We start from the raw sequence: 24752 nt of genomic DNA, 5'->3' as shown, positions 1-24752 counted from the left end.
TGTATATATATGTGTGTGTGTATATATGTGTGTATATATATATGTGTGTGTGTATATATATGTGTGTGTATGTGTGTATATGTGTATATATGTGTGTGTATATGTGTGTGTATATATATATATGTGTGTGTATATATGTGTGTGTGTGTATATGTGTGTGTATGTGTATATGTGTGTATGTGTGTGTATATGTGTGTGTATATATGTATGTGTTTATATGTGTGTGTATGTGTGTGTATATGTGTGCGTGTGTGTGTGTGTGTGTAGAGATACAAAAGCACGTGCCCGCTAATGAATTACTACTCTGCCTGAACTGCATCACTTACTCAAAATCACTCAGGTAATATTTTCAAACTGATGTTTTAGCAGCAAAAACCTTACTGTGCTCACAGCATTTTCATAAAAATGACCATATATACATAGTTAGTTTCAGTTTCAAAAGTCTGATATTTAAGTAATATATTATTTTAGCCAGAATTAGTCTGATGAATTGTATTTATTGTAAGCTAAATGTGGATATGTACCAACTCTAACAAGGCATTTAAAAAAAACATGATACTATGAAAAGTCAGTTTTAGATTTTTTTTAAAGATTAAAAAAAATTATTAATGAATCAAAAAAAATTATTAATGAATCAAACCAATCAACCAACCAAAAAAAAAAAAAAAAACCCCTCCTAAAATTGTAAAAATTTAACACAAAGTTTCAGGTAAAAAAAAATCTAAAAAGAATGTAATGCCACAGAATATTTAACTGAGCCAAAGAGGATTGATAATATTTTAATTCCCATCTACCACATCCTCTAACCAAAACTGAGAAGGTGAACTTTGGCAAGGTAAAGTTAAAAGGAAGAATTTTAGGAGGTATTAACTGGATTAACTTCATTTTCATTACATGAGTATCCATGGTCATATGTAAACAGGCATTTGAGTCCTCGCTTTAAAAAAAAAAAGGAGAAAAATGCTTGTATATGTATTCATTTATATTTCTAAAATTTGGCTTACTAGGTCTTTAAAAATTTAAAGAAATGATTATGCCATGTGGTTCTGGTGATATATTTATTTTTATTGTTTATTTTGTTAATTAGGTCTAGAATGTACAATGTGTTTGTCACTGTCAAGCTAGTAGTTCAGAATTATTTCCTTAAGAAGATAATTTGGAAACTAAAATGTTCCTAATACCTTCATTAATAAAAAGTGAAATAAGCTTTTTAAAAAAGAATTTAATAAAAATGAATTTTAAAAAAAGCTAAAACTGAAAGATACTTTAAAATATGAAAGAGATACTTACCTTGTAAAAAAAATGAATTAAAAAAATGTAATGTGGTTAAATAACAAACTTCTCTATAGTTTAAATAAAATTGTACCACGTGGAGTGCAAATCAATCACACCAACCTGCTTGATCTTTCAACAAGAAGTAGTAAGCAAATCGGAGACAGGAAGCATATGCACAGAGATGAACAGGAAAAAAAGAAAAAAACATTATTTCTTTTGTAAAACAAAGAAAAATGTATTATAGCATTTATTTATAGTATAAGTATAGGAGTAAAATCATTACACAAACTGAAATAGAGCAGTTTTAAGCAAAAAGAAAAGAATATTCAACATAATCAGAGATGATAATTTAAGCAAGGATAGTAAGATTAATTTAGTCAAAGATTATATTTCAAATCAACCTTGACTCCCAAACTTGCAAATATAACAGTTGAGCAACAAATGGAGGACATGGAATTGGGAACCTGCTAAGATCTGGCAAGTAATCTAAAAGAGCAAAACAGGAAACAAAGCCAATTTTAAAAATTAGTAAGCTAAAAGTAGCAGAATTCACACTGTCCATTTTCAAAATTTCCCAATTCAATGACCTCTAATAAGGATACATTACAGGTGTGCCCCCCTTTAAGAAAATCAAACACAAAACCTTCAACCAACTAAACAGATAAACTAGAGAAATTTGCAGTGATCATGTGACTAACAAAAGCACTTAATAAAGAATTTTTAAAGACAACAATACAACTGATTTCCCAACTTGATTTATAAGCATTTTCAAGAAATGCTTATTGCATAAAGTGAAGTACACCTGTACAGTAACAAACTTGCATTCAATCTATTAGTAGACTGTTAAGGGTAATTATAATGATTCTATATAAGTAAATGATCAATTGATGATTCAAGCAAACAACACCTAAAAAGAGGGCCATTCATATTTTTAAAAAGGAAGGAACATACAAGTTACACACAGCAACCACATGCTGGGGCAACCATCTTTCCATGTCATCAACATACCCACAGTGCAACGAAAGAACTGAACACTACACACCAGGTACACACAAAGTAGCTAAAACTGCTTGAATGGAACAAGGTACAACTCATTTCATAACAAAGCTTCATGTAACTGCTTTTTAAGAATTAATGTAAAATTTTAAAACAGAAAATTAAATTATAATACCTCCCACTCAGATATTTTCTTACATTTAGCAATTTATAATACAAAATGAGACTTCTATATGGTTTCTAAAGCAATGTCATGTCTTTTATGAGTTAGCTTATGAAATTAATTGTCTTGGAAAAATACAGGAACTGACAATAGAGAAAATAATTCCTAATATTCTGACAACTCTTCCTCTAGAAAGCTAAAAGCATGAGAATAACAACCAAATGTTTTTTTTTATTAGTTTTGGAAAGGTAAGAATATATAGATAATGCTTTAAAAAGCAGTAAGCTGCAAGCTAGTACAAGAAGGCATCAATTCTCTTTTCTTCTGAAACTAAAATATAAATAAAATTAATAATACTTTTCAAAATAATCGATCAAATTATGGTTTAAGAAAAAGCTTTAGGTTTGAAATAAGTCAAGACAGATCCTGCACAATTTCTGGTGGATCTGAATTCTCTAATCATGACACAGAAAGTTTCTTAAAATCAATCAGGTCATTTAGAAATAGAGATAAATGGTCATTTGATATAAAATATCATTCAATTTATCTTACTTGCTTCAAACTTTACATTCTTCTTTATTTGGGAGCTTTTGGTCTTAAGTTACCCCTAAGAATAGGACACCAACCATAAAATCTTTTTAACTACAATATGTTGTAATGGGCACCATTGTACTTCCAAATAAAATGTGTACCTCATGAGATTCAGAATTTTGTTATTATAGATAGCTCCCTTACACTGACTAGGATGTATGATGAAACATGAAAAGGAACCATAAGAGTTATTCTCTTATACAGCTTACTAGCTCTCTTTACATTATCTCAACTGCAAAAGCATGAATCTCTCTTCCATTGTCTCAAACATAAGCTTAAGCATATGTTTTAACAATTATGGTTAACTGGAAGCAATGAAGAGGGGAGGAAAAATCACCACATGCTTTGTTTTACTGAGAAGTCCAACATGTATTCTTTAAGTCATGACAGGGAGCGGTGCAGCATTTCTCAAATGAAGCCCATGAGTTATGGAAAAGCCAAAGCTCTGTTAGAGAATTTAAGAGCTACCACTCACTAGGCAAGAACTTATCCAGAGGTTTCTCTATGACAGAACATGTGGAGTCTGAACTACTGCTGCTGCTACTGCCTGGAAGACAAAGAAATGAGCCCAACGGGAACCAAAGAAAGAGGAAACAAGAAAATGAACACATACACAGAGAAAGAATTTTAAAGGACAATCAAGTTTTGTATTAAAGAACCAAAACTTACTTTCCCTTAAAATCAGTCTTGGCAGTCTCTGTAGTATTCTCTAATTACAAAGCCATATAGGGGAATTAGAAACTGTATTTAAGTATGCACTGTGGGCAAATCTCACTATTCACTTAAAGTACAGTAATTCAGAGGTTTGGAATGACAAGAATAAAAAATAAGTCACTTGGTGACACGTAAGTCTATTTAAACCATTTCTGTTGATAAACTAAAAGAACTGAGCTTTAAAGTCATGCACAATTAAAGTTATAGGAATGATAAATTACCCTTTAACACAAACAGTTTGGGTATGTCTCCAATTTCACTCTTTCATCTCCAAAACACCAAACTATCAGATATATATGTTTAAGGTTTCACAGCAAATCTTTAAAAGGCTTACTGAAATTGTGAAAATTTCTAAGCCTGGAAGGAAGATGTTACTATTAAATATTTTAATATAGTAAGTAAGCAGTGGCATTTTTCTAAATTCAAAACTTTTTTTTAACAAATTATCTGCTTTAGCTTTGAATAGCTTACTCTGAAAAAATAGGTATGGACACAAAACCATTTCTCTAAATCAGGGGTCAGGAAACACTTGCTGTAAAGGGACAGAAGATAAGTGCTTTAGGCTTCACAGGCCATAGACACATGTGAAGACAGCTGCAGACTGTATGCAAACAAATGAACATGGCTGCTTAATAAACTATATTTACAAAAACAGATGGTGGGCTGATTTTGGCCAGCAGACTACTCGCCAACTCTTGATCTAAATTATATTTTTCCTGTCTTTTGAAGGACTCCCTATGGCTTTTAAATTTGGGACATGTGATCAAACACTGATGAGTTATTTTCAGCAAGAACATTTTAATAAGACAAGCAAAATATGCACCAGCTTGAAAACAATGATCCACATTAATGGAAGAGAGTTCTGAAATAAATACTCCGATAAAAAGATCTGAAATGTAGGCCATTATAATGTGTGTGTCTCTTTCGCACTGTCACCTATGTCTTTATCACAATATACAGTTTTAATAGATACTTGGAAACGAATGCCCCATGTTAACAGATCAGTACATTTTATAAAGAAAATACATTTTACCTGCTATTATATAATAGAATCCTTCTACAAATTTATTACTTAAAAATTCAATGACTTCTAAAGCTTAATCATATTTGAAAAAAAATCACATTATCTTAACTTCCTAAAATATTCAGATTCCTAACATAGATAAAGGTCCTCACATTAAAATCCCACATGAAATTTAAAAATGGAATACCCACTATCACAGATTTTTATAATTCTAAGTAGTATAAAAAACTAGAACATACTGTATGCTGATTCATCTAGAAATAACAGATCAGTATAGGAGGAAAAAATAATGCAAAGTTAACCAGGTATATGGCAAATCCTCTGTTCAAATTGCTACCACAATAAAAAAATGGCAAAATAAAAAGCATGTACTCAAAAGCCTTAGGAATGTTAAACCATCATTAGGCAGCAATCTCATTTAATTTTTAGAACACTGAAATGAACTTACTCCTCCTTTTTTTCCTTTTCTCTCCATCTTCTCCAACCTCACCCTCTTCATCATCCTCTTCCTCTGACCCGCTGATATCAGAGCCTGATATTTCTTCCCCTTGAACAGAAATTTAACACAATGATATTTATTCTGTACCAGATCACTGCCTATTCAGGAAATGCCTATATCAACTTTCTTCATTAAGTTTTTGTGCCCTAAACAAACCTTATTTTAATATTCCTAGAAAGTATATCAGATATGTTAACCTCAGAAACAGATATACACAAAGGTTCTATTTTTAAAGTTCCTAAAGAGAAGTTAGACTTTGACCTATTTCAACTTTCAAATGATTAGTTTACAGTTTTAAATGTTACACGTTAGAGATATTATTTCAGTGTTTGAAAAATATGATCACTTTTGGAAAGCATTTTTTCCTCAGTTTCCTGTTTAAGATTTTATTTATTTATTTTTATAAATGCCACATCTCACTGGCTCATTTTTTTTGCTTCTTTAGTTTTCAGCTGCACTGGGTCTTTGTTACCATGTGCAGGCTTCTCCAGTTGCAGCTGGCAGGCTCTAGAGCACGCGGGCTCTGTAGTTATGGCACACAGGCTTAGCTGCAGTAGGTGGGACCTTAGTTCCCTGATCAGGTATCCAACTTGGGCCCCTTGAATTGAGAGCATGGGGTCTTATCCACTGGACCACCAGGAAAATCTATAAGATTTTAAATAATTTATTCAACCTTTTTATATTTTAAGAGCCATAAAACTGTCATCTAACACATGATCCCACTTTTAGGACTATATCTCATGAAGTAATAGAAGAAGGGCTTATTTGTACAACAAATATGTTAACTTAAAAAAAATTTTTTTAAAGGATATTATAAAGCTAATATTAATGCAAATCAGTACTATGGCACCTTCAAAGCAGTTATTTAAAATTACCATTGTCCACATATGAAATGTCTAGGAAAATAAAGATAACTGGGTGGGAGGGAGTAAAACATACACTAATCATAATAGTTGAACCTAAAAAACAAAAAATGGAAAGAATTCAGAGTCTTGGGAAAAGAAATTCATTAAACATATATTTCTTCAGGTCTAGAAACAATGACACCCTGGCAGCAATGAGTACACGTAATGCCTACATCTTGGTTTCTAAATACCATTCTCCAATGAAAGGAACCAGGAAGAAACAGATGATTTTTAAGAACAGGGTAAGGAAAATATAAATATGAGCCCCAAACACCTGTGGTGCCAGAAAATCAGGAAGTGCTCAAAAAATAGGCAAACAAACTAATGAGAGCATGCTGAAAGGATACAGAAACTACCCTGAAAGATCTCCTAATGGCCAAAGCTGGAACAATTTGAACAATAAAATAAATAATATTATTGTATCACAAACCCACAGACTAAAATAAATATCCATGAGTCCATACTGACATTAAAAAATACTCAAACAAATAGGGGAGAGGAGACCAATCTTCCTTACACTAAAATTCAGAACACTAAACATCAGAAAGAAAAATGGGAAGAAAATGTTATCATTGAGCAAATCCACAGGACTACTGTTGGATGCTAAAATTAGTGAGAAAAAAGTATGATGAGAAACAGAAGTTTTGTATAGTGTCAAAGCATATCTCCACAAGATACAAATTAAATACAAAGGAAATAATAAAATAAATTTACAGTGGAGAAAGTTTGCAGAATCATTATGAGACGTGAAAGTCACTCAGTTGTGTCTGACTCTTTGCAACCCTATGGACTATTCAGTCCAGGCCAGAATCCTGGAATGTGTAGCCCTTCCCTTCTCCAGGGGACCTTTCAGTGGTGAAAATTTGCAGAATAATTATAAGAAAACTACAGATAAATTCAAATTGAGGAACATTCTACAAATATATGACCAGTACTCTTCAAAAATGTCATGATTACAAAGACCGAGGAATTAAGAGACTGAAGAAAATTAAACAGACATGACAACTATCAATAAATGCAATCTATGATCTATAACTGGATCTCGAACTACAAAAAAGGGGCATTAAAGAGAAAACTGTCAAAATTCTAGTAAAAATCTATGGATTAGTTAAAAAGTTGTATCACTGTAAACTTCCTGGTGTGATAATCATCATACACGATTATGTAAGATGCTGACCTCAGGGGAAGCCAGGTAACAGGTACATAGAACTCTCCTTGCTATATTTGTGAGTTTTCTATAAACCTAAAATTACTTCAAAGTGAAAGTTAAAAAGTTATTCTTTTAATATTTTTGCCTATTTTTAGATTACTCCTATGATCAACTCTATTAACTGGATTATAAGAAATGTCCTAAGAGTGTAAATAAAATGAAGTTTATTAAAAACAAAGTTAGCATTACCATATATCTAGTAACTTCACCTCTGGATATATATCCAAAAGAACTGAAAGCAAGGACTCGAACAGGTATTGGTACACTGACATTCATAACAGCATTATTTCCAATAGTCAAAAGGTAGAAGCAACCCAAGTATACATCAACAGATAAAAGGATAAAAAAAAAAATGCAAGAAAATTCTAACACATGCTACAATATGGATGACTACTGAGGACCTTACGCCAAGTAAAATAAGCCAGACACAAAAGGAGACATATTGTATGATTCTACTTATATGTGGTACTTAGAATAGTCAAATTCAGAGAGATAGAAAGTAGAATAATGGTTACCAGGGATTGAGGGGTGAGAGGGATGGGGATTTAGCATTTAATGAGTACAGACAGAGGTTCATTTTGGGATTATTAAAAAGTCCTGGAGATGGAAGCTGGTGACAGTTGCAGAACAATGTGAATGTATTTAATACCATAGAACTTAACACAAAAATAGTTAAAATGGTAAATTTTATGTTATGTATTATATATTTTACCACAATTTTAAAAACGCAAAAAATGGATCAGCAATATAAAGGTATGAACTCAACACTAACAAATCTAAGAAATTTTACATCTTTGAAACACACTGACTATAAATACCACCTAGTGGTCACAGTTAAAATATCAAATTCCATTATCTAAGAGGCAGCTAAACTATAGCTCTTCCTCAACAATCTTACTCAAATTTATTGAATCAGCACCTTCTTCAAATGTTTGTGATGTCTGGATCTGGATTTTACATCTGATTTAACCAGTTTCCCTGTAGACTGGAGACAGGCAATTTCAAAGCCCTTTATTCACCAGGTATGTAAAGGAGCCCTGTGCCAGCTAGTTCATAACACGAAGATTCAAGGAGTTACTGACCAACTAACAATGGTTGGTAAATTTCTCACCCTCATGACAAGGTCTTCCAATTTTCTAAATGTCTAACATTATATCTTGTTAGAAAAGGATTTCCAAAATAGAATCTCAAGTTCAAATTTAAATATGAAAGCATATTTTCAAGGCCATGCAATCAATTTTTACTTATAGTAAATTAGGTTTACATGAGCAATCAACGCAACTGATTATGTTACAGCCTTTGTGTGATCACAACAAACTGTGGAAAATTCTTAGAGAGATGGGAAAACCAGACTACCTTACCTGCCTCCTGAGAAACTTGTATGCAGGTCAAGAAGGAACAGTTAGAACCAGAACAATTGACTGGTTCAAAACTGGGAAGGAAGTACAACAAGAGTGTATATTGTCACTCTGCCTATTTAACTTCTATGCAGAGTATATCATGTGAAATGCTGGGCTGGATGAATCACAAGCTGGAATCAAGATTGCTGGAAGAAGTTATCAACAACCTCAGATATGCAGATGATACCACTCTAATGGCAGAAAGTGAAGAGAAACTAAAAAGCTTGTTGATGATGGTGAGAGAGGAGAGTGAAAAAGCTGCTTTAAAACTCAACATTAAAAGAACTAAGATCATGGCATCTGGTCCCATCACTTTATGACAACTACAAGGGGAGAAAGTGGAAACAGTGACAAATTTTATTTTTTTGGATTCCAAAATCACTGTAGATGGTGACTATAGCCATGAAATTAAAAGACACTTGCTCCTTGGAAGGAAAGCTATGACAAATCTAGACAGCATATAAAAAGCAGAGATACAAAAGCAGAGGTATCACTTTGCCAACCAAGTTCCACATAGTCAAAGCTATGGTTTTTCCAGTAGCCATGTATTGATTGTTGGACCATGTATGGAGAGTTGGACCATAAAGAAGGCTGAGTGCCAAAGAATTGATGCTTCTGAATTGTGGTGCTGGAGAAGACTCTTGAGAGGACCTTGGATTGCAAGGAGATCAAACCAGTCAATCTTAAAGGAAACAAACCCTGAATACTCATTGAAGGACTAATGCTGAAGTTCCAATATTTTGGCCACCGGATGTAAAGAACCAACTCACTGGAAAAGACCCTGATGCTGGGAAAGACTGAAGGGGGTAGCAGAGGATGAGATGGTTAGATAGCATCACGACTCAGTGGACATGAATTTGAGGAGACTCCAGGAAATAGTGGACAGGGAAGCCTGGTATGCTGCAGTTCATGGAGTTGCAAGGAGTGGAATGCAACTGAAAAACAACAAACAACAAACTAGGTTCATCCATAACTCTGTGACTGCTTTATTTACTTCAAATAATAGGGCCTGATATTTATTACAAAGAACTCTGGTCATAATAACTAATTACATGTACGGCAGAACTCACTATAGAGAGAAACAAAAATTCCTTGTTTAGTAAATGGTCATATGAAATCTTTACAAAAGATCATGAAGACTGAGATGGAGGTTTAAATCAAATGAATTTTTAAATCACTACACAAATATTACATAATTACTTGAACTTAATGTGAAAATGTTTAATAATATAAGTAGCAAGTTACTTTGCAAAAATATTCCCTTAAACATCAACGTCAGACATTCAGAGAATTTTTAATATGTGGTTTTGTTAGAACACTTATTGGTTAAACAACACATTTTTAGGCCTCTTGAGGAACCTATATGCAAGTCAGGAAGCAACAGTTAGAACTGTACATAGAACAACAGACTGGTTCCAAATAGGAAAAGAAGTATGTCAAGGCTGTATACTGTCACCCTGCTTATTTAACTTATATGCAGAGTACATCATGAGAAACACTGGGCTGGAAAAAGCACAAGCTGGAATCAAGATTGCCAGGAGAAATATCAATAACCTCAGATATGCAGATGATACCACCCTTTATGGCAGAAAGTGAAGAACTAAAGAGCCTCTTGATGAAAGTGAAAGAGGAGAGTGAAAACGATGGCTTAAAGCTCAACATTCAGAAAACTAAGATCATGGCATCTGGTCCCATCACTTCATGGCAAATAGATAGGGAAACAGTAGAAACAGTGGCTGACTTTATTTTTCTGGGCTCCAAAATCACTGCAGATAGTGATTGCAGCCATGAAATTAAAAGACACTTACCCCTTGGAGGAAAGTTATGACCAACCTAGACAGCATATTAAAAAGCAGAGACATTACTTTGCCAACAAAGGTCCATCTAGTCAAGGCTATGGTTTATCCAGTGGTCATGTATGAATGTGAAAGTTGGACTGTGAAGAAAGCTGAGCACCGAAAAATTGATGCTTTTGAACTGTGGTGCTGGAGAAGACTCTTGAGAGTCCCGTGGACTGCAAGAAGATCCAACCAGTCCATCCTAATGGAGATCAGTCCTGGGTGTTCACTGGAAGGACTGATGCTGAAGCTGAAACTCCAATACTTTGGCCACCTCATGAGAAGAGTTGACTCATTGGAAAAGACCCTGATGCTGGGAGGGATTGAGGGCAGGAGGAGAAGGGGACGACAGATGGGATCACCGACTTGAGATGGCTGGATGGGATCACCGACTTGATGGACATGAGTATGAGTAAACTCCGGGGGTTGGTGATGGACAGGGAGGCCTGGTGTGCTGCAATTCATGGGGTCGCAAAGAGTCAGACACTACTGAGTGACCGAACTGAAGATTAATATTTTCAAGAAAACGTTACCTTCTTCAAGCTTTTTTTTCAGTTCTTCTATTTCCTTCTGAAACTGACGAAGCAAAGCATCCTTTGGATCTTCATTAATTCTAGCTTTGTTTTTAATATTCTTAGCACGATTAGCATACCGCAATGTACTGATGGTTTCATCATAATTATAATCTGCTGGTCCAATATTTGCACACTGTTGAATTAGGAACACAAACCATTTCACTCTACACGTGATACAGTTAAAAATTTTTAATTTATTTTTATAAATAATATTTATAATATTATTTTTATTATTACATTTTAATTTTTAAAATTTATTTATATTTTGGCCATGCTGCATGGCATGCATGATCTTAGTTCCCTGACCAGGGATGGAAACTGCAGCATCCCTTGAAGTGGAAGCATGAAGTCTTAATCACTCACTGGACTACCAGGGAAGTCCCAACACACTTAAAATTAATAATACCATTATGAATATATCAAAGTATTCTGGAACATATTTCCACTCTGACCGTGAAAAGGGGGGCATCACCCCATGGGTTTCCAAACAATCCAATTATAGGCTAGCACACATAGTGTGCTGGAAAAAATAACCACAAATTTTAAAATGTAAAATAATCAATAGCTTTTAAAATGCTATGAATATCAATTGCTGGCATAAATCAGAATCTTAAAATTTTCCTGATAGTAACCAAACCACCAATTAAGTCTTACCATCATGGTTTTTGAATTTCCTCCTAAAGAATCCTGAAGAAGACGAGTCAATTTAGAGTTACGATAAGGCACATGAGTGCTTTTTCCATCAACCAAGGCAGAAATAACATTGCCAAGGGTGGAAAGCGAAAGATTGATTTTTGTAGCTTCTTTCAGGCGCTGTCCAGTAGCTCCAGTCTTTGCTTGTCTTTCTGAACCCTAGCAATAAACAGAGACAGAAGTAAAGCTATAACAAAAAAATACAGAATATTCTTCCCAAAGTTAAAAAATATATATATTTTAACAGTAAAAACTAGTATGGTATCTGGAATTCACTTCAAAATAATACTGGAAAGGAAGAAGTGGCTGAGGGTAGAGATGAAATAGAACTGAACATGAACTGATAACTATTAAAGTTGGGTGGTGAGTACTTGGAAAATTATACTATTCTTTGTTCGTATATGTTAGAAACAGTTCTTAATAGTAAGTTAAACACACATATAAAACTTAAATATATATATATATATATATATATATATAATCACTCCTTTTCACTTGAGTTATTACTCATTTATAAAATAAAAAGAAACTACAAGAGTTATTCTTAACCAGCATCCTCTTACTTACAGCAAGATCTACAAGATGAAGCTTCCCCATCCTGACATGCATGTTACCATCAACACCTTTTTCACTGCATTCTATAGTAATTGTAAAGATGGCATGTGAACGGGAACTATGTTCATTCATATTAGTTGCACCAACAGAACCTTGAATAAAAGAAGGAAACTCTTGAAAACTACTAACAACAGGGAATGCCTCTAAAAATAATATCCAAAATACTGAATTTCATCACAGCCAAAAGTCAGAGAACATGGCTAAAACACAAAAGCTTAGGTGTATTTAGCTATGAAATTTCTGACATTTATGTTGGTAATAAAAAATTAATTTTTTTATATTAAAAAGGTAATTTTAGGACAAAATATTTAATTTCAAGTATTACTGGCTTAAAAAATTAACTAACTGACTTTACAATATATGTTAAATAGTTCAAAAAATAAACTTCTGTTTCAGCTGTCTCAAAAAGGTATTATATTCTGGGAAACAATCACAGGAATACTTTCACATATATGTTAGATGATAAGAAAAATCTTCAGGGTAAAACCATTTACAACAGCAAGACATCAAAAGCAACCAATAGGGCAGCAGTTAATCAATTATATTAAGAGAATAGTCACACTATGGATTACGAAGCAGTCTCTTAAAAAAATAAGGTAGATCTTAATGACATAGAAAGATACCCAAAACATAAGAACTAGAGAGAAAAAAGTTAGACAGGAGTATACAGTATAATCCCATTTCTGTAAAACAAAAGGATCCATTCAAAATATGCTAAGAATTTGAGTGTGTATAAATGTTTTACATGAACATACTGTGCACATAAAAAGATGCTTTGTTTTTCACAATGGGCATGTATAGGTTTTTTCCTTAAATTCCAAAGCACTTTAAAAGCAATATGTTAATTTCATCCAACACCAAAATTATTTTCCTACTATACATTCATGTACAGGCAAGCTGCGATTTTAGAATTTAAACATTAAAAGGGTACTCTTTATCAGCAAATAGCTATATTAGAAGTCAGATAACTAGAATTTAAATTGCATAGATAAGGAAGAGAAAAGCTCAATGAAAGAAGGTAAATGGAAATCAGTGAGGGAAAATGCAAGGATTTGTGATTCCTCATACATAATCTTTTCTATTTTCTTTCAAATCATGAATTTTTAAAAATCAAATTTATGAATTTTCCCACGATATAAAAAAACAGATAAATCTGACATCACTTCAAATCATCTCATCAGAAGAAACACACTATACATATTTCCACAGCGTCAATTCAGTTCAGTTCAGTCGCTCAATCATGTCTGACTCTTTGTGACCCTATGGAATGCAGCTTGCCAGGTTTCCCTGTCCATCACCAACTCCCAGAGCTTGCTCAAACTCATGTCCATCAAGTGATGCCATCCAACCATCTCATCCTCTGTCGTCCCCTTCTCCTCCTGCCTTCAATCTTTCCGAGCATCAGGGTGTTTTCCAATGAGTCAGTTCTTCGCATCAGGTAGCCAAAGTATTGGAGTTTCAGCTTCAATCCTTCCAAGGAATATTCAGGACTGATTTCCTTTAGGATTAACTGGTTTGAACTCCTTGCAGTCCAGGGGACTCAAGAGTCTTCTCCAACACCACAGTTCAAAAGCATCAGTTCTTCGGTGCTCAGCTTTTTTTATGGTCTAACTCTCACATCCATACATAACTACTGGAAAAACCATAGCTTTGACTAGACGGACCTTCGTCAGCAAAGTAATGCCTTGCTTTTTAAGACACTGTCTAGGTTTGTCACAGCTTTTCTTCCAAGGAGCAAGCGTCTTTTGATTTCATGGCTGCAATCCCCATCTGCAGTGATTCTGGAACCTAAGAAAGTCTGTCACTGTTTTCATTGTTTCCCCATCTATTTGCCATGAAGTGATGGGACTGGATGCCATGATTTTCATTTTTTGAATGTTGAGTTTTAAATCAACTTTTTCACTATTTTTTAAGTCAACTCTTTCACTTTCATCAAGAGGCTCTTCAGTTCCTCTTCATTTTCTGCCATAAGGGTGGTATCACTGCGTATCTGAGGTTATTTTATATCTCTCCCACCAATCTTGATTCCAACTTGTGCTTCATCCAGCCCAGCATTTCACATTGATGTCTGCATCAAAGTTAAGTAAGCAGAGTGACAATATACAGCCTTGATGTACCCTTTCCCAATTTGGAACCAGTCTGTTGCTCCATGTCTGGTTCTAACTGTTGCTTCTTGACCTACATACAGATTTCTCAGGAGGCAGGTAAGGTGGTCTGGTATTCCAATCTCTTGAAGAATTTTCCACAGTTTCTTGTGATCCACACAGTCAGAGGCTTTAAGTAGTCAATAAAACAGAAGCAGAAGTTTCTCTGGAACTCTCTTGCCTCCTCTATGATCCAACGGATGTTGGCAATTTGATCTCTGGTTCCTCTGCCTTTTCTAAATCCAGCCTGAACACCTGGAAATTTTCAGTTCATGTACTCTTGAAGCTTTGCTTGGAAAATTTTCAGCATTACTTTGCTAGCGTGTGAGATGAGTGCAAATGTGCAGTAGTTTGAACATTCTTTGGCACTGCCTTTCTTTGGGATTGGAATGAAAACTGACTTTTTCTAGTCCTGTGGCCACTGCTGAATATTCCAAAATTGTTGGCATATTGAGTCCAGCATTTTAACAGCATCATCTTTTAGGATTTTAGGATCCCACAGCATAGGTCTTATTTTATCTTATTTTTTTCCCTCTTAACATTATCTCTACATATATTTCCATGTTAAAAACAACTTAAAATTTTTACTAAAATTGATTTGCTATTGCCTTGCTGAGGGATATTTGGAATTGTTTCCTATTTTAGTTATATTTTATAAAGGAAACTAATATGAGTATCTTGAGCAGATACTTTTTTCTCTTTAGAATTATATCCATGGGATGTATTTTTTAAACTGGAACTACCTTATGAAATGACAGGAATAGTTTTATAGCTATGTGATTATCCAATCAAACTATAGCAGTGTTTTAATTTGGAGAGGAAGTCTAATTTGAAAAAGTCATATTTAATATTTTAATACCTATTATTTTTGCAATATAAGTAAAGCATGCTACTTATGATTGTGATTTTTCTCTTTTCAGTCATGAAAACAAACCAATGTGACAGACATTATATCAAAAGTGACCTACATTAAATTTTACAATGCCTAGGAGAGAACAGCTTGCAGCAATTGAGTAGATTCAATGACCCAACCTAATGATACATAATGAAAATAAAACTAAACACTTCCATAGCTGTAATTTTTGTCAAAATATTTATTTTGGGATATAAAATTAAATTATTTTTGTTTTACAAGAGGGTACAGAAAAACTGATGCCAATCCTCCTCCATACCACCCTTCCTCCTCCTCCTCGGCAATCACTAGTCTGTTCTCTGTATCTATGAGTCTGGTTCTGTTTCATAGATATGTCCAATTGTGCTGTATTTTGGATCCCACATATAAGTCATATTACATGGTGTTTGTCTTTTTCTTTCTTACTATGAAAATCTCTAGGTCCATCCATATTGCTGCAAATGGCAATATTTCATTCTTTTTTGGTCTGAATAACTGAGTTTCCCAGATGGCACTAGTGGTAAAGAACTTGCCTGCCAATGCAGGAGATAGGAGAGACACGGGTTCAATCCCTGGGTCAGGAAGTCATGGCAACCCACTCCAGTATTCCTAACTAGAGAATCCCATGGACAGAGGAGCCTGGCAGGCTGTGGTCCATGAGGTTGCAATCAGACATGACTGAAACAACTTAGCATGCACATATGCAATATCACATTATATGTATATATACATATATGTTGATTCATATTAATATGTATATATAATGCATTAATATGTGCACGTGTATGTTAATATATATAATGTATTACTTTATATACCACATAAATATATCTATATATTAGTATATAGACATATATATTAATTTACAAACACACACACACCACATCTTTTTTATCCATTTATCTGTCAATGGATATTTAAGTTGTTTCCAAGTCTTGGATATTGTGTATATTAATGCCATGAATACTAGGTTGCATGTACCTTTTTTTTCTTAAGTTGTTCAATATATTTTTTTTTAATTGAAAGATAATTGCTTTACAGAATTTTGTTTTCTGTCAACCTCAACATGAATCAGCCACAGGTTATATATATATATCCCCTCCCTTTTGAACCTCCCTCCCCATCCCACCCCTAGATGGATACAGAGCCCCTGTTTGAGTTTCCTGAGACATACAGCAAATTTCCATTGGCTATATTTTACATATGGTAGTGTAAGTTTCCATCTTATTCTTCCCATATATCTCACCCTCTCTTCCCCTCTCCCCATGTCCATAAGTCTATTCTCTAAGTCTGTTTCTCCACTACTGCCCTGTAAATAAATTCTTCAGTACCATTTTTTCTAGATTCCTTACATGTGCATTAGAATATGATATTTATCTTTCTCTTTCTGACTCACTTCACTCTGTATAATAGGTTCTAGGCTCATCCACCTCATCAGAACTGACTCAAATGCATTCCTCTTTATGACTGAGTAATATTCCATTGTGTATATGTACCACAACTTCTTTATCCATTCATCTGTTGCTGGACATCTAGGTTGCTTCCATGTTCTAGCTATTGTAAATAGTGCTGCAATGAACAATGGGATACATGTGTCTTTTTCAACCCTGGTTTCCTCAGAATATATGCCTAGGAGTGGGATTGCTGGGTCATATCATGGTTTTATTCCCAGTGTTTTAAGGAATCTCCATACAGTCTTCCATAGTGGCTGTATCAATTTATATTCCCACCAACAGTGTAAGAGCGTTTCCTCTTCTGCAAACCCTCTCCAGCATTTATTGTTTGTCGATTTTTTGATGATGACCATTCTGACTGGTGAGAGGTGATATCTCATTGTGGTTTTGATCTACATTTCTCTAATAATGAGCGGTGTTGAGCATCTTTTCATGTGTTTGTTAGCCATCTGTATGTCCTCTTTGGAAAAATGGCTCTTTAGGTCTTTTTTCCCACTTTTTGACTGGGTTGTTTGAGTTTCTAGCATTGAGTTGTATGAGCTGCTTGTATATTTTGGAAATTAGCCCTTTGTCAGTTGTTTCATGTGCTATTATTTTCTCCCATTCTGAGGGTTGTCTTTTCACCTTGCTTATACTTTCCTCTGCTGTGCAAAAGCTTTTAAGTTTAATCAGGCCCCATTTGTTTACTTTTGTTTTTATTTCCCATACTCTAGGAAGTGGATTACAGAGGATCTTGCTTTATGTCATTGAGTGTTCTGCCTATATTTTCCTCTAAGAGTTTTATAGTTTCTGGTCTTACATTTAGGTCTTTAATCCATTTTGAGTTTATCTTTGTGTATGATGTTAGGAAGTGTTCTAATTTCATTCTTTGACATGAGCTGTCCAGTTTTCCCAGCACCATTTATCAAAGAGGCTGTCTTTGTCCAATTGTATATTCTTGCCTCTTTTGTCAAAAATAAGGTACCAATAGGTTCATGGGTTTATTTTGGGGCTTTCCATCTTGTTTCACTGGTCAATATTTCTGTTTTTGTGCCAATACCATACTGTCTTGATGACTATAGCTTTGTAGTATAATCTGAAGTCAGAAGGTTGATTCCTCTAGCTCCACTCTTCTTTCTCAAGACTGCTTTGGCTATTTGGGGTCTTTTGTGTTTCTATATGAATTGTGAAATTTTTTGTTCTAGTTCTGTGAAAAATGCCATGGTAATTTGATAGGGATTGCACTGAGTCTGTAGACTGCATTTGGCAGGATAGCCATTTTCACAATATTGATTCTTCCTACTCAGCAACATGGAATATCTCTCCATCTGTTTATGTTGTCTTTGATTCTTTCACCAGTGTCTTATAATTTTCTGTGTACAGCTCTTTTGTCTCCTTAAGTAAGTTTATTCCTACATATTTAATTCTTTTTGTTGCAATTGTGAATGGGACTGATTCCTTAACTTCTTTTTCTGATTTCTCATTGGTAGTATATAGAAACGTTTAAGTGATTTCTGTGTATTGATGTTGTATCTTACAACTTTGCTAAATTCACTAATCAGATCTAGTAATTTTCTGATATTATCTTTAGGGTTTTTTATGCACAGTATCATGTCATCTGCACACAGTGAGAGCTTTACTTCTTTTCCAATCTGGATTCCTTTTATTTTTTTTCTTCTCTGATTGCTGTAGCTAGGACTTCCAGAACTATGTTGAATAATAGTGGTGAAAGTGGACACCTTTGTCTTGTTCCTCATCTTTGGGGGAATGCTTTCAGTTTTTCACCATTGAGAATAATATTTGCTATAGGTTTCTCATATACACCCTTTACTACACTGAAGTAGGTCCCTTCTATGACCATTTTTTGAAAAGATTTAATCATAAACGGGTGGTGAATTTTGTCAAAGGCTTTTTCTGCATCTATTGAGATTAACATGTGGTTTTTATCTTTCAATTTGTTAATATGGTATATATCACATTGGTTGATTTGCATATAATGAAGAATCCTTGGATTCCTGGAATAAACCCAACTTGATCATGCTGTATGAGCTTTCTGACATGTTGCTGAATTCTGTTTGCTAAAATTCTGTTGAGGATTTTTGCATCTACGTTCATCAGTGATATTGGCCTATAGCTTTCTTTTTTGGTGTTGTCTGAGTCTGGTTTCTGTATCAGGGTGATGGTGGCCTTGTAGAATGAGTATGGAAGTGTTCCTTCCTCTGCAATTTCTTCAAAGAGTTTTAGAAGGATAGGCATTAGCTCTTCTCTAAATGTTAGATAGAATTCTCCTGTGAAGCCATCTGGTCCTGGGCCTTTTGTTTTCTGGGAGATTTTTTTTTAATCACAGCTTCCATTTCAGTGCTTGTAATTGGGTTGTTCATAATTTCTATTTCTTCCTGGTTCAATCTTAAAAGATTGAACTTTTCAAAGAACTTGTCCATTTCTTCCAGGTTATCCATTTTATTGCCATATGGTTGTTCATAACAGTCTCGTATAATCCTTTGTATTTCTGCATTGTCTGTTGTAACCTCTCCTTTTTCATTTCTAATTTTGTTGATTTGATTCTTTTTTTTTTTTTTTTGATGAGTCTGGCTAAAGGTTTGTCTATTTTGTTTATCTTCTTAAAGAACCAGTTTTTAGTTTTATTAATCTTTACTATTGTGTCTTTCATTTCTTTTTCATTTATTTCTGCTCAGATCTTTATGAATTCTTTCCTTCTACTAATTTGGGGGGGGGGTGTTCTTTTTCCAGTTGTTTCAGGTGTAAAGGTAGGTTGTCTAGTCTATGTTTTTCTTGTTTCTTGAGGTAGGATTGTATTGCTATAAACTTCCCTCTTAGGACTGCTTTTGCTGCATCCCACAGGTTTTGAGTTGTCATGTTTTCATTGTCATTTGTTTCTAGAAATTTTTTTATTTCCCTTTTGATTTCTTCAGTAACTTGTTGGTTATTTAGAAATGTGTTATTTAACCTCCATGTGTTTGTGTTTCTTACAGTTTTTTTCTTATAATTGATATCTAGTCATAGCATTGTAGTTGGAGAAGATGTTTGATATGATTTCAATTTTCTTAAATTTACTGAGGTTTGATTTGTGACCCAAGATGTGGACTATCCTGGAGAATATTCCATGTACACTTGAGAAGGTGTATTCTTCTGCATTTGGATGGAATGTCCTGAAGATATCCATGAGATCCATTTCATCTAATGCATCATTTAAGACTTGTATTTCCCAAGCAATAAATGCTGGAGAGGGTGTGGAGAAAAGGGAACCCTCTTACACTGTTGGTGGGAATGCAAACTAGTACAGCCACTATGGAAAACAGTGTGGAGATTTCTTAAAAAACTGGAAATAGAACTGCCATATGACCCAGCAATACCACTTCTGGGCATACACACTGAGGAATCCAGATCTGAAAGAGACACGTGCACCCCAATGTTCATCGCAGCACTGTTTATAATAGCCAGGACATGAAAGCAATCTAGATGCCCATCAGCAGATGAATGGATAAGGAAACTGTGGTACATATACACCATGGAATATTACTCAGCCGTTAAAAAGAATTCATTTGAATCAGTTCTAATGAGATGGATGAAACTGGAGCCCATTATACAGAGTGAAGTAAGCCAGAAAGATAAAGAACATTACAGTATACTAACACATATATACGGAATTTAGAAAGATGGTAACGATAGCCCTATATGCAGGGCAGAAGAAGAGACGCAGAAGTACAGAACAGACTTTTGAACTCTGTGGGAGAAGGTGAGGGTGGGATGTTTCGAAAGAACAGCATGTATATTATCTGTGGTGAAACAGACCACCAGCCCAGGTGGGATGCATGAGTTGAGTGCTCAGGCCTGGTGGGCTGGGAAGACCCAGAGGAATCGGGTGGAGAGGGAGGTGGGATGGGGGACCGGGATGGGGAATACGTGTAACTCTATGGCTGATTCATATCAATGTATGACAAAACCCACTGAAAAATAAAAAATTAAAAAAAAAAAAAAAGACTTGTATTTCCTTATTAATTTTCCATTTTGATGATCTGTCCATTGGTGTGAGTAGGGTGTTCAAGTTTCCTACTATTATTGTGTTACAGTCAACTTCTGTTTTTAGGTTTGTTAATGTGTCTTATGTCTTATGTATTGAAGTGCTCCTATGTTGGGTGCATAGATACTTACAATTGCTATGTCTTCCTCTTGGATTGATTCCTTTATCATTACATGGTGTCCTTCCTTATCTCCTGTAATCTTTTTAATTTTAAGGTGTATTTTGTCTGATAAAAGGAGTGCTATTCCAGCTTTCTTTTGCTTCCCATTTGCATGGAATATTTACCATCCTCTCACTGTCAGTCTATATGTGTCTTTAGGTCTGAAGTGAGTTTCCTGTAGACAGCATATATATGGGTCTTGTTTTTTTATCCATTCAGCCAGTCTGTGTCTTTTGGTTGGAGCACTTAATCCATTTAAAGGAATTATTGATATATATGTCCCTATTGCCATTTTCTTAATTGTTTAGGATTGATTTTGTAGCTCTTTCTTCTTCTCTTGTATTTCTTGACTATATAAGTCCATTTAACATTTGTTGTAAAGCTGGTTTGGTGGTATTGAATTCTCTTAACTTTTGCTTGTCTGAAAAGCTTCTGATTTCTCCATCAATTTTGAATGAGATCCTTGCTGGGTACAGTAATTGTGGTTGTAGATTTTTTCCTTTCAGTACTTTAAATATATCCTGACATTCCCTTCTGGCCTACAGTTTCTGCTGAAAGATCAGCTGTTAAGCGTATGAGGTTTCCCTTGTATGTCACATGTTGCTTCTCCCTTGCTGCTTATAATATTCTTTGTGTTTAGTCTTTGTTAGTTTGATTGGTATGTGTCTTGGAGTGTTTCTCCTTGGGTTTATCCTGTACGGGACTCTTTGTGCCTCTTATACTTGATTGGCTATTTCCTTCTACATGTTGGGGAAATTTTCAGCTATAATCTCTTCAAAAATTTTTTCATATTCTTTCTTTCGCTCTTCTTCTTCTGGGACCCTTAAAATTCAAAGGTTGGTACGTTTGATATTGTCCCAGAGGTCTCTGAGGCTATCTGCAGTTCTTTTTGTTCTTTTTACTTTATTCTGCTCTTCAGAAGTTATTTCCACCATTTTATCTTCCAGCTCACTGATTTGTTCTTCTGTTTCAGACATTCTGCTATTGATTCCTTCTTGAGTATTTTTAATTTCAGTAATTGTGTTGTTTGTCTCTGCATGTTTATTCTTTAATTCTTCTAGGTCTTTGTTAATTGTTAATTCTAAGTCTTTGTAACTGCATTTTCTCCATTTTCTTTCAAGGTTTTTGATCATCTTTACTATCATTATTCTTAATTCTTTTTCAGGTAGTTTGCCTATTTCCTCTTCATTTATTTGGACTTTTGTGTTTCTAGTTTGTTCCTTCATTTGTGTAGTATTCCTCTGCCTTTTCATTATTTTTTTTTTTAACTTATTGTGTTTGAGGTCTCCTTTTCCCAGGCTTCAAGGTTGAATTCTTTCTTTTGGTTTCTGCCCTCCTAAGGTTGGTCCAGTGGTTTGAGGAAGTTTTGTATAAGGTGAAATTTGTTCTGAGTTTTTGTTTGTTTGTTTGTTTTTCCTCTGGTGGCAAGGCTGAGTGAGGTGGTAACCCTGTCTGCTGCTGACTGGGTTTGTATTTTTGTTTGATTTGTTCTTTAGATAGGCTTCCTGCACAGGGTGCTACTGGTGGTTGGGTGATGCTGGGTCTTATAGTCCAGTGGTTTCCTTTGTGTGAGTTCTCACTATTTGATACCCCCAAGGGTTAGTTTTCTGGTAGTCTAGGGTCTTGGAGTCACTGCTCCCACTCCAAAGGCTCAGGGCTTGATTTCTGGCCAGGAACGAAGATTCCACAAGTGGTTTGTTATGGCATTAAATGAGATTAAAACAAATATCCAAAAATGAGAAACCAAAGATGAGCCCCGGACAAATGGCAGTTACAAAATCAGGCAAGTAATAATTAAAATAATGGAATATACACATATACATATACACCCATGAGCAAAGTCAAAAGAGTCCAACAAAAATCAAGTACAATAGACTGACCCAGCAAACAAAGGAAATCAAAAATTATATTTATCAGTTAAGAACACACTAACTAAAGCACACACTGGAAAACAAAACTAAGGCAAGGTGGCAAGTGGGGAATAAAGCGATGAAAAGAAAACTAACAAAAATGTTGAGAGGAAAGGGAAAAAAGAAAGAATAGATATGCAAAGTTAAATAGAGGCAGATGAAGAAGATTTATATACATTAAAGATTAACTGCAAGGGGAAAAGAACAGGAGGAAAGACAAACAAAGGAATAAACGTAGAAAAAATATAATAGGTTTTAAAAAATTAAAAATTAAAATTATAAAAAAGAGGGGAAAAAAAAAAAAACAGAAGAAAGAAAAAAGGAAAACTCCATAGAACTGCAAAAGCCCAATACAAATGGAGAAGTTTATAACAACAATAAAAAGTGTGACTGAATATACACATCTACATATATACTCATAAGCAAAATCAAAACAGTACAACAAAAATACAGCACAATAGATTGACCCATGGAACAAAGGGAACCAAAAATTATGTCTACCAGAACAAAACTAACTAAAGCACAAACTGAAAAACAAAACTAAGGCAAGATGCCAATTGAGGTATAAAGCAATGAAAATAAAACTAACAAACATGTTGAGAGGAAAGGAAAGAAAGAAAAGAAAGAAAGAATAGATTTGCAAAGTTAAACAGAAGTACATAAAGAAGATTTATATATATTAAAGATTAACAAGGGGAAAAGAACAGTGGGAAAAGCAAACATGGGAATAAATGCAGAAAAATAATAATAGATTTTAAAAATTAAAATTAATAAAGAAAAATGGGGAAATAAAGGAAAACTCCCCAGAACTGCAAAACCCCAATGTGGAGGCAGAGGTTTACAACAATAAAAAAAATGTGACTGAGGAAAAAAAAGAAAAGAAAAAAGCTCAAAAGCTTAATTAGATTTCATAGTGCCAATAAAATCAACAACTACAATGGGGCAGGGGAAAAAAGAAGGAAAAAAATCCAAAAGAATCTACAGAACAAGTCAAAACATAAGAAAATAATAAATGTTTTTCTTGAGCCACTGCTGTCAAGAGTCCTTTCCCTCACTGGGTGTCACAGTCCACCCCACCTCCCTAGGATGCCCTCCAACACCGTGCTGATCTCTGGACCTGCTGTGGGGGCAGCTCAGATCCTAACCTGGTCCTACTCCTCTCTGTGTTCTTGACTCCAATGCCCACAGCTATCAGAACTAGTGCGTTTTTTGTGGGAGCTCTCAATGACCCTTTATATATTCCACAGACACAGAGTCTGCCTAGTTGATCATGTGGATTTAATCTGCAGCTTGTACAGGTGGTGAGAGGGTTTGGGGTCTTCTTCCTTAGTTACACTGCCCCTGGGTTTCAACTGTGGTTTTATTTCCACCTCTGCATGTGGGTCGTCCACTGGAGTTTGCTCCTGAGACTGCTCTGGATGACTTGGATGCACCAGTGAAGACCAGTGTGGAGGTGATGCAGCTGCTTGGGTCGCAGGGGTTCTGGCAGCACCAGGTACTCAGGGGAGTCGGCAGCGAGGGCAGCAAGAAATATAGTGCTCTAGAAGGGTATGACAATACCCTTTGGCCAATATGCCAGTATTGCCAATACGCTCCAGTTTTCTTGCCTGGAGAAGCCCCTTCCCTGACAGAGAAGCCTCGTAGGCCACAGTCTACAGGGTCGCAAAGAGTCA

The 24752-nt window shown here is 34.8% G+C and overlaps 1 protein-coding gene across 1 annotated transcript in view; it reads right to left on the bottom strand.

The window, feature by feature from the left end:
• KIF3A (kinesin family member 3A) overlaps positions 1 to 24752 on the bottom strand; it is an 83096-nt gene that overhangs the window by 12824 nt on the left and 45520 nt on the right. Inside the window, exons 6-9 of the mRNA XM_065918130.1 lie at positions 12451 to 12590; positions 11845 to 12042; positions 11149 to 11323; positions 5212 to 5310 (exon numbers count right to left, since the gene is read on the bottom strand). Coding sequence (XP_065774202.1) covers positions 5212 to 5310; positions 11149 to 11323; positions 11845 to 12042; positions 12451 to 12590 — 612 coding nt within the window. The remainder of the gene's footprint in view (positions 1 to 5211; positions 5311 to 11148; positions 11324 to 11844; positions 12043 to 12450; positions 12591 to 24752) is intronic.

This window comes from Muntiacus reevesi, chromosome 1, assembly GCF_963930625.1.
Source record: "Muntiacus reevesi chromosome 1, mMunRee1.1, whole genome shotgun sequence".
In the NCBI taxonomy this organism is placed as follows: domain Eukaryota; kingdom Metazoa; phylum Chordata; class Mammalia; order Artiodactyla; family Cervidae; genus Muntiacus; species Muntiacus reevesi.
This window is presented reverse-complemented; position numbering and strand designations above follow the sequence as displayed.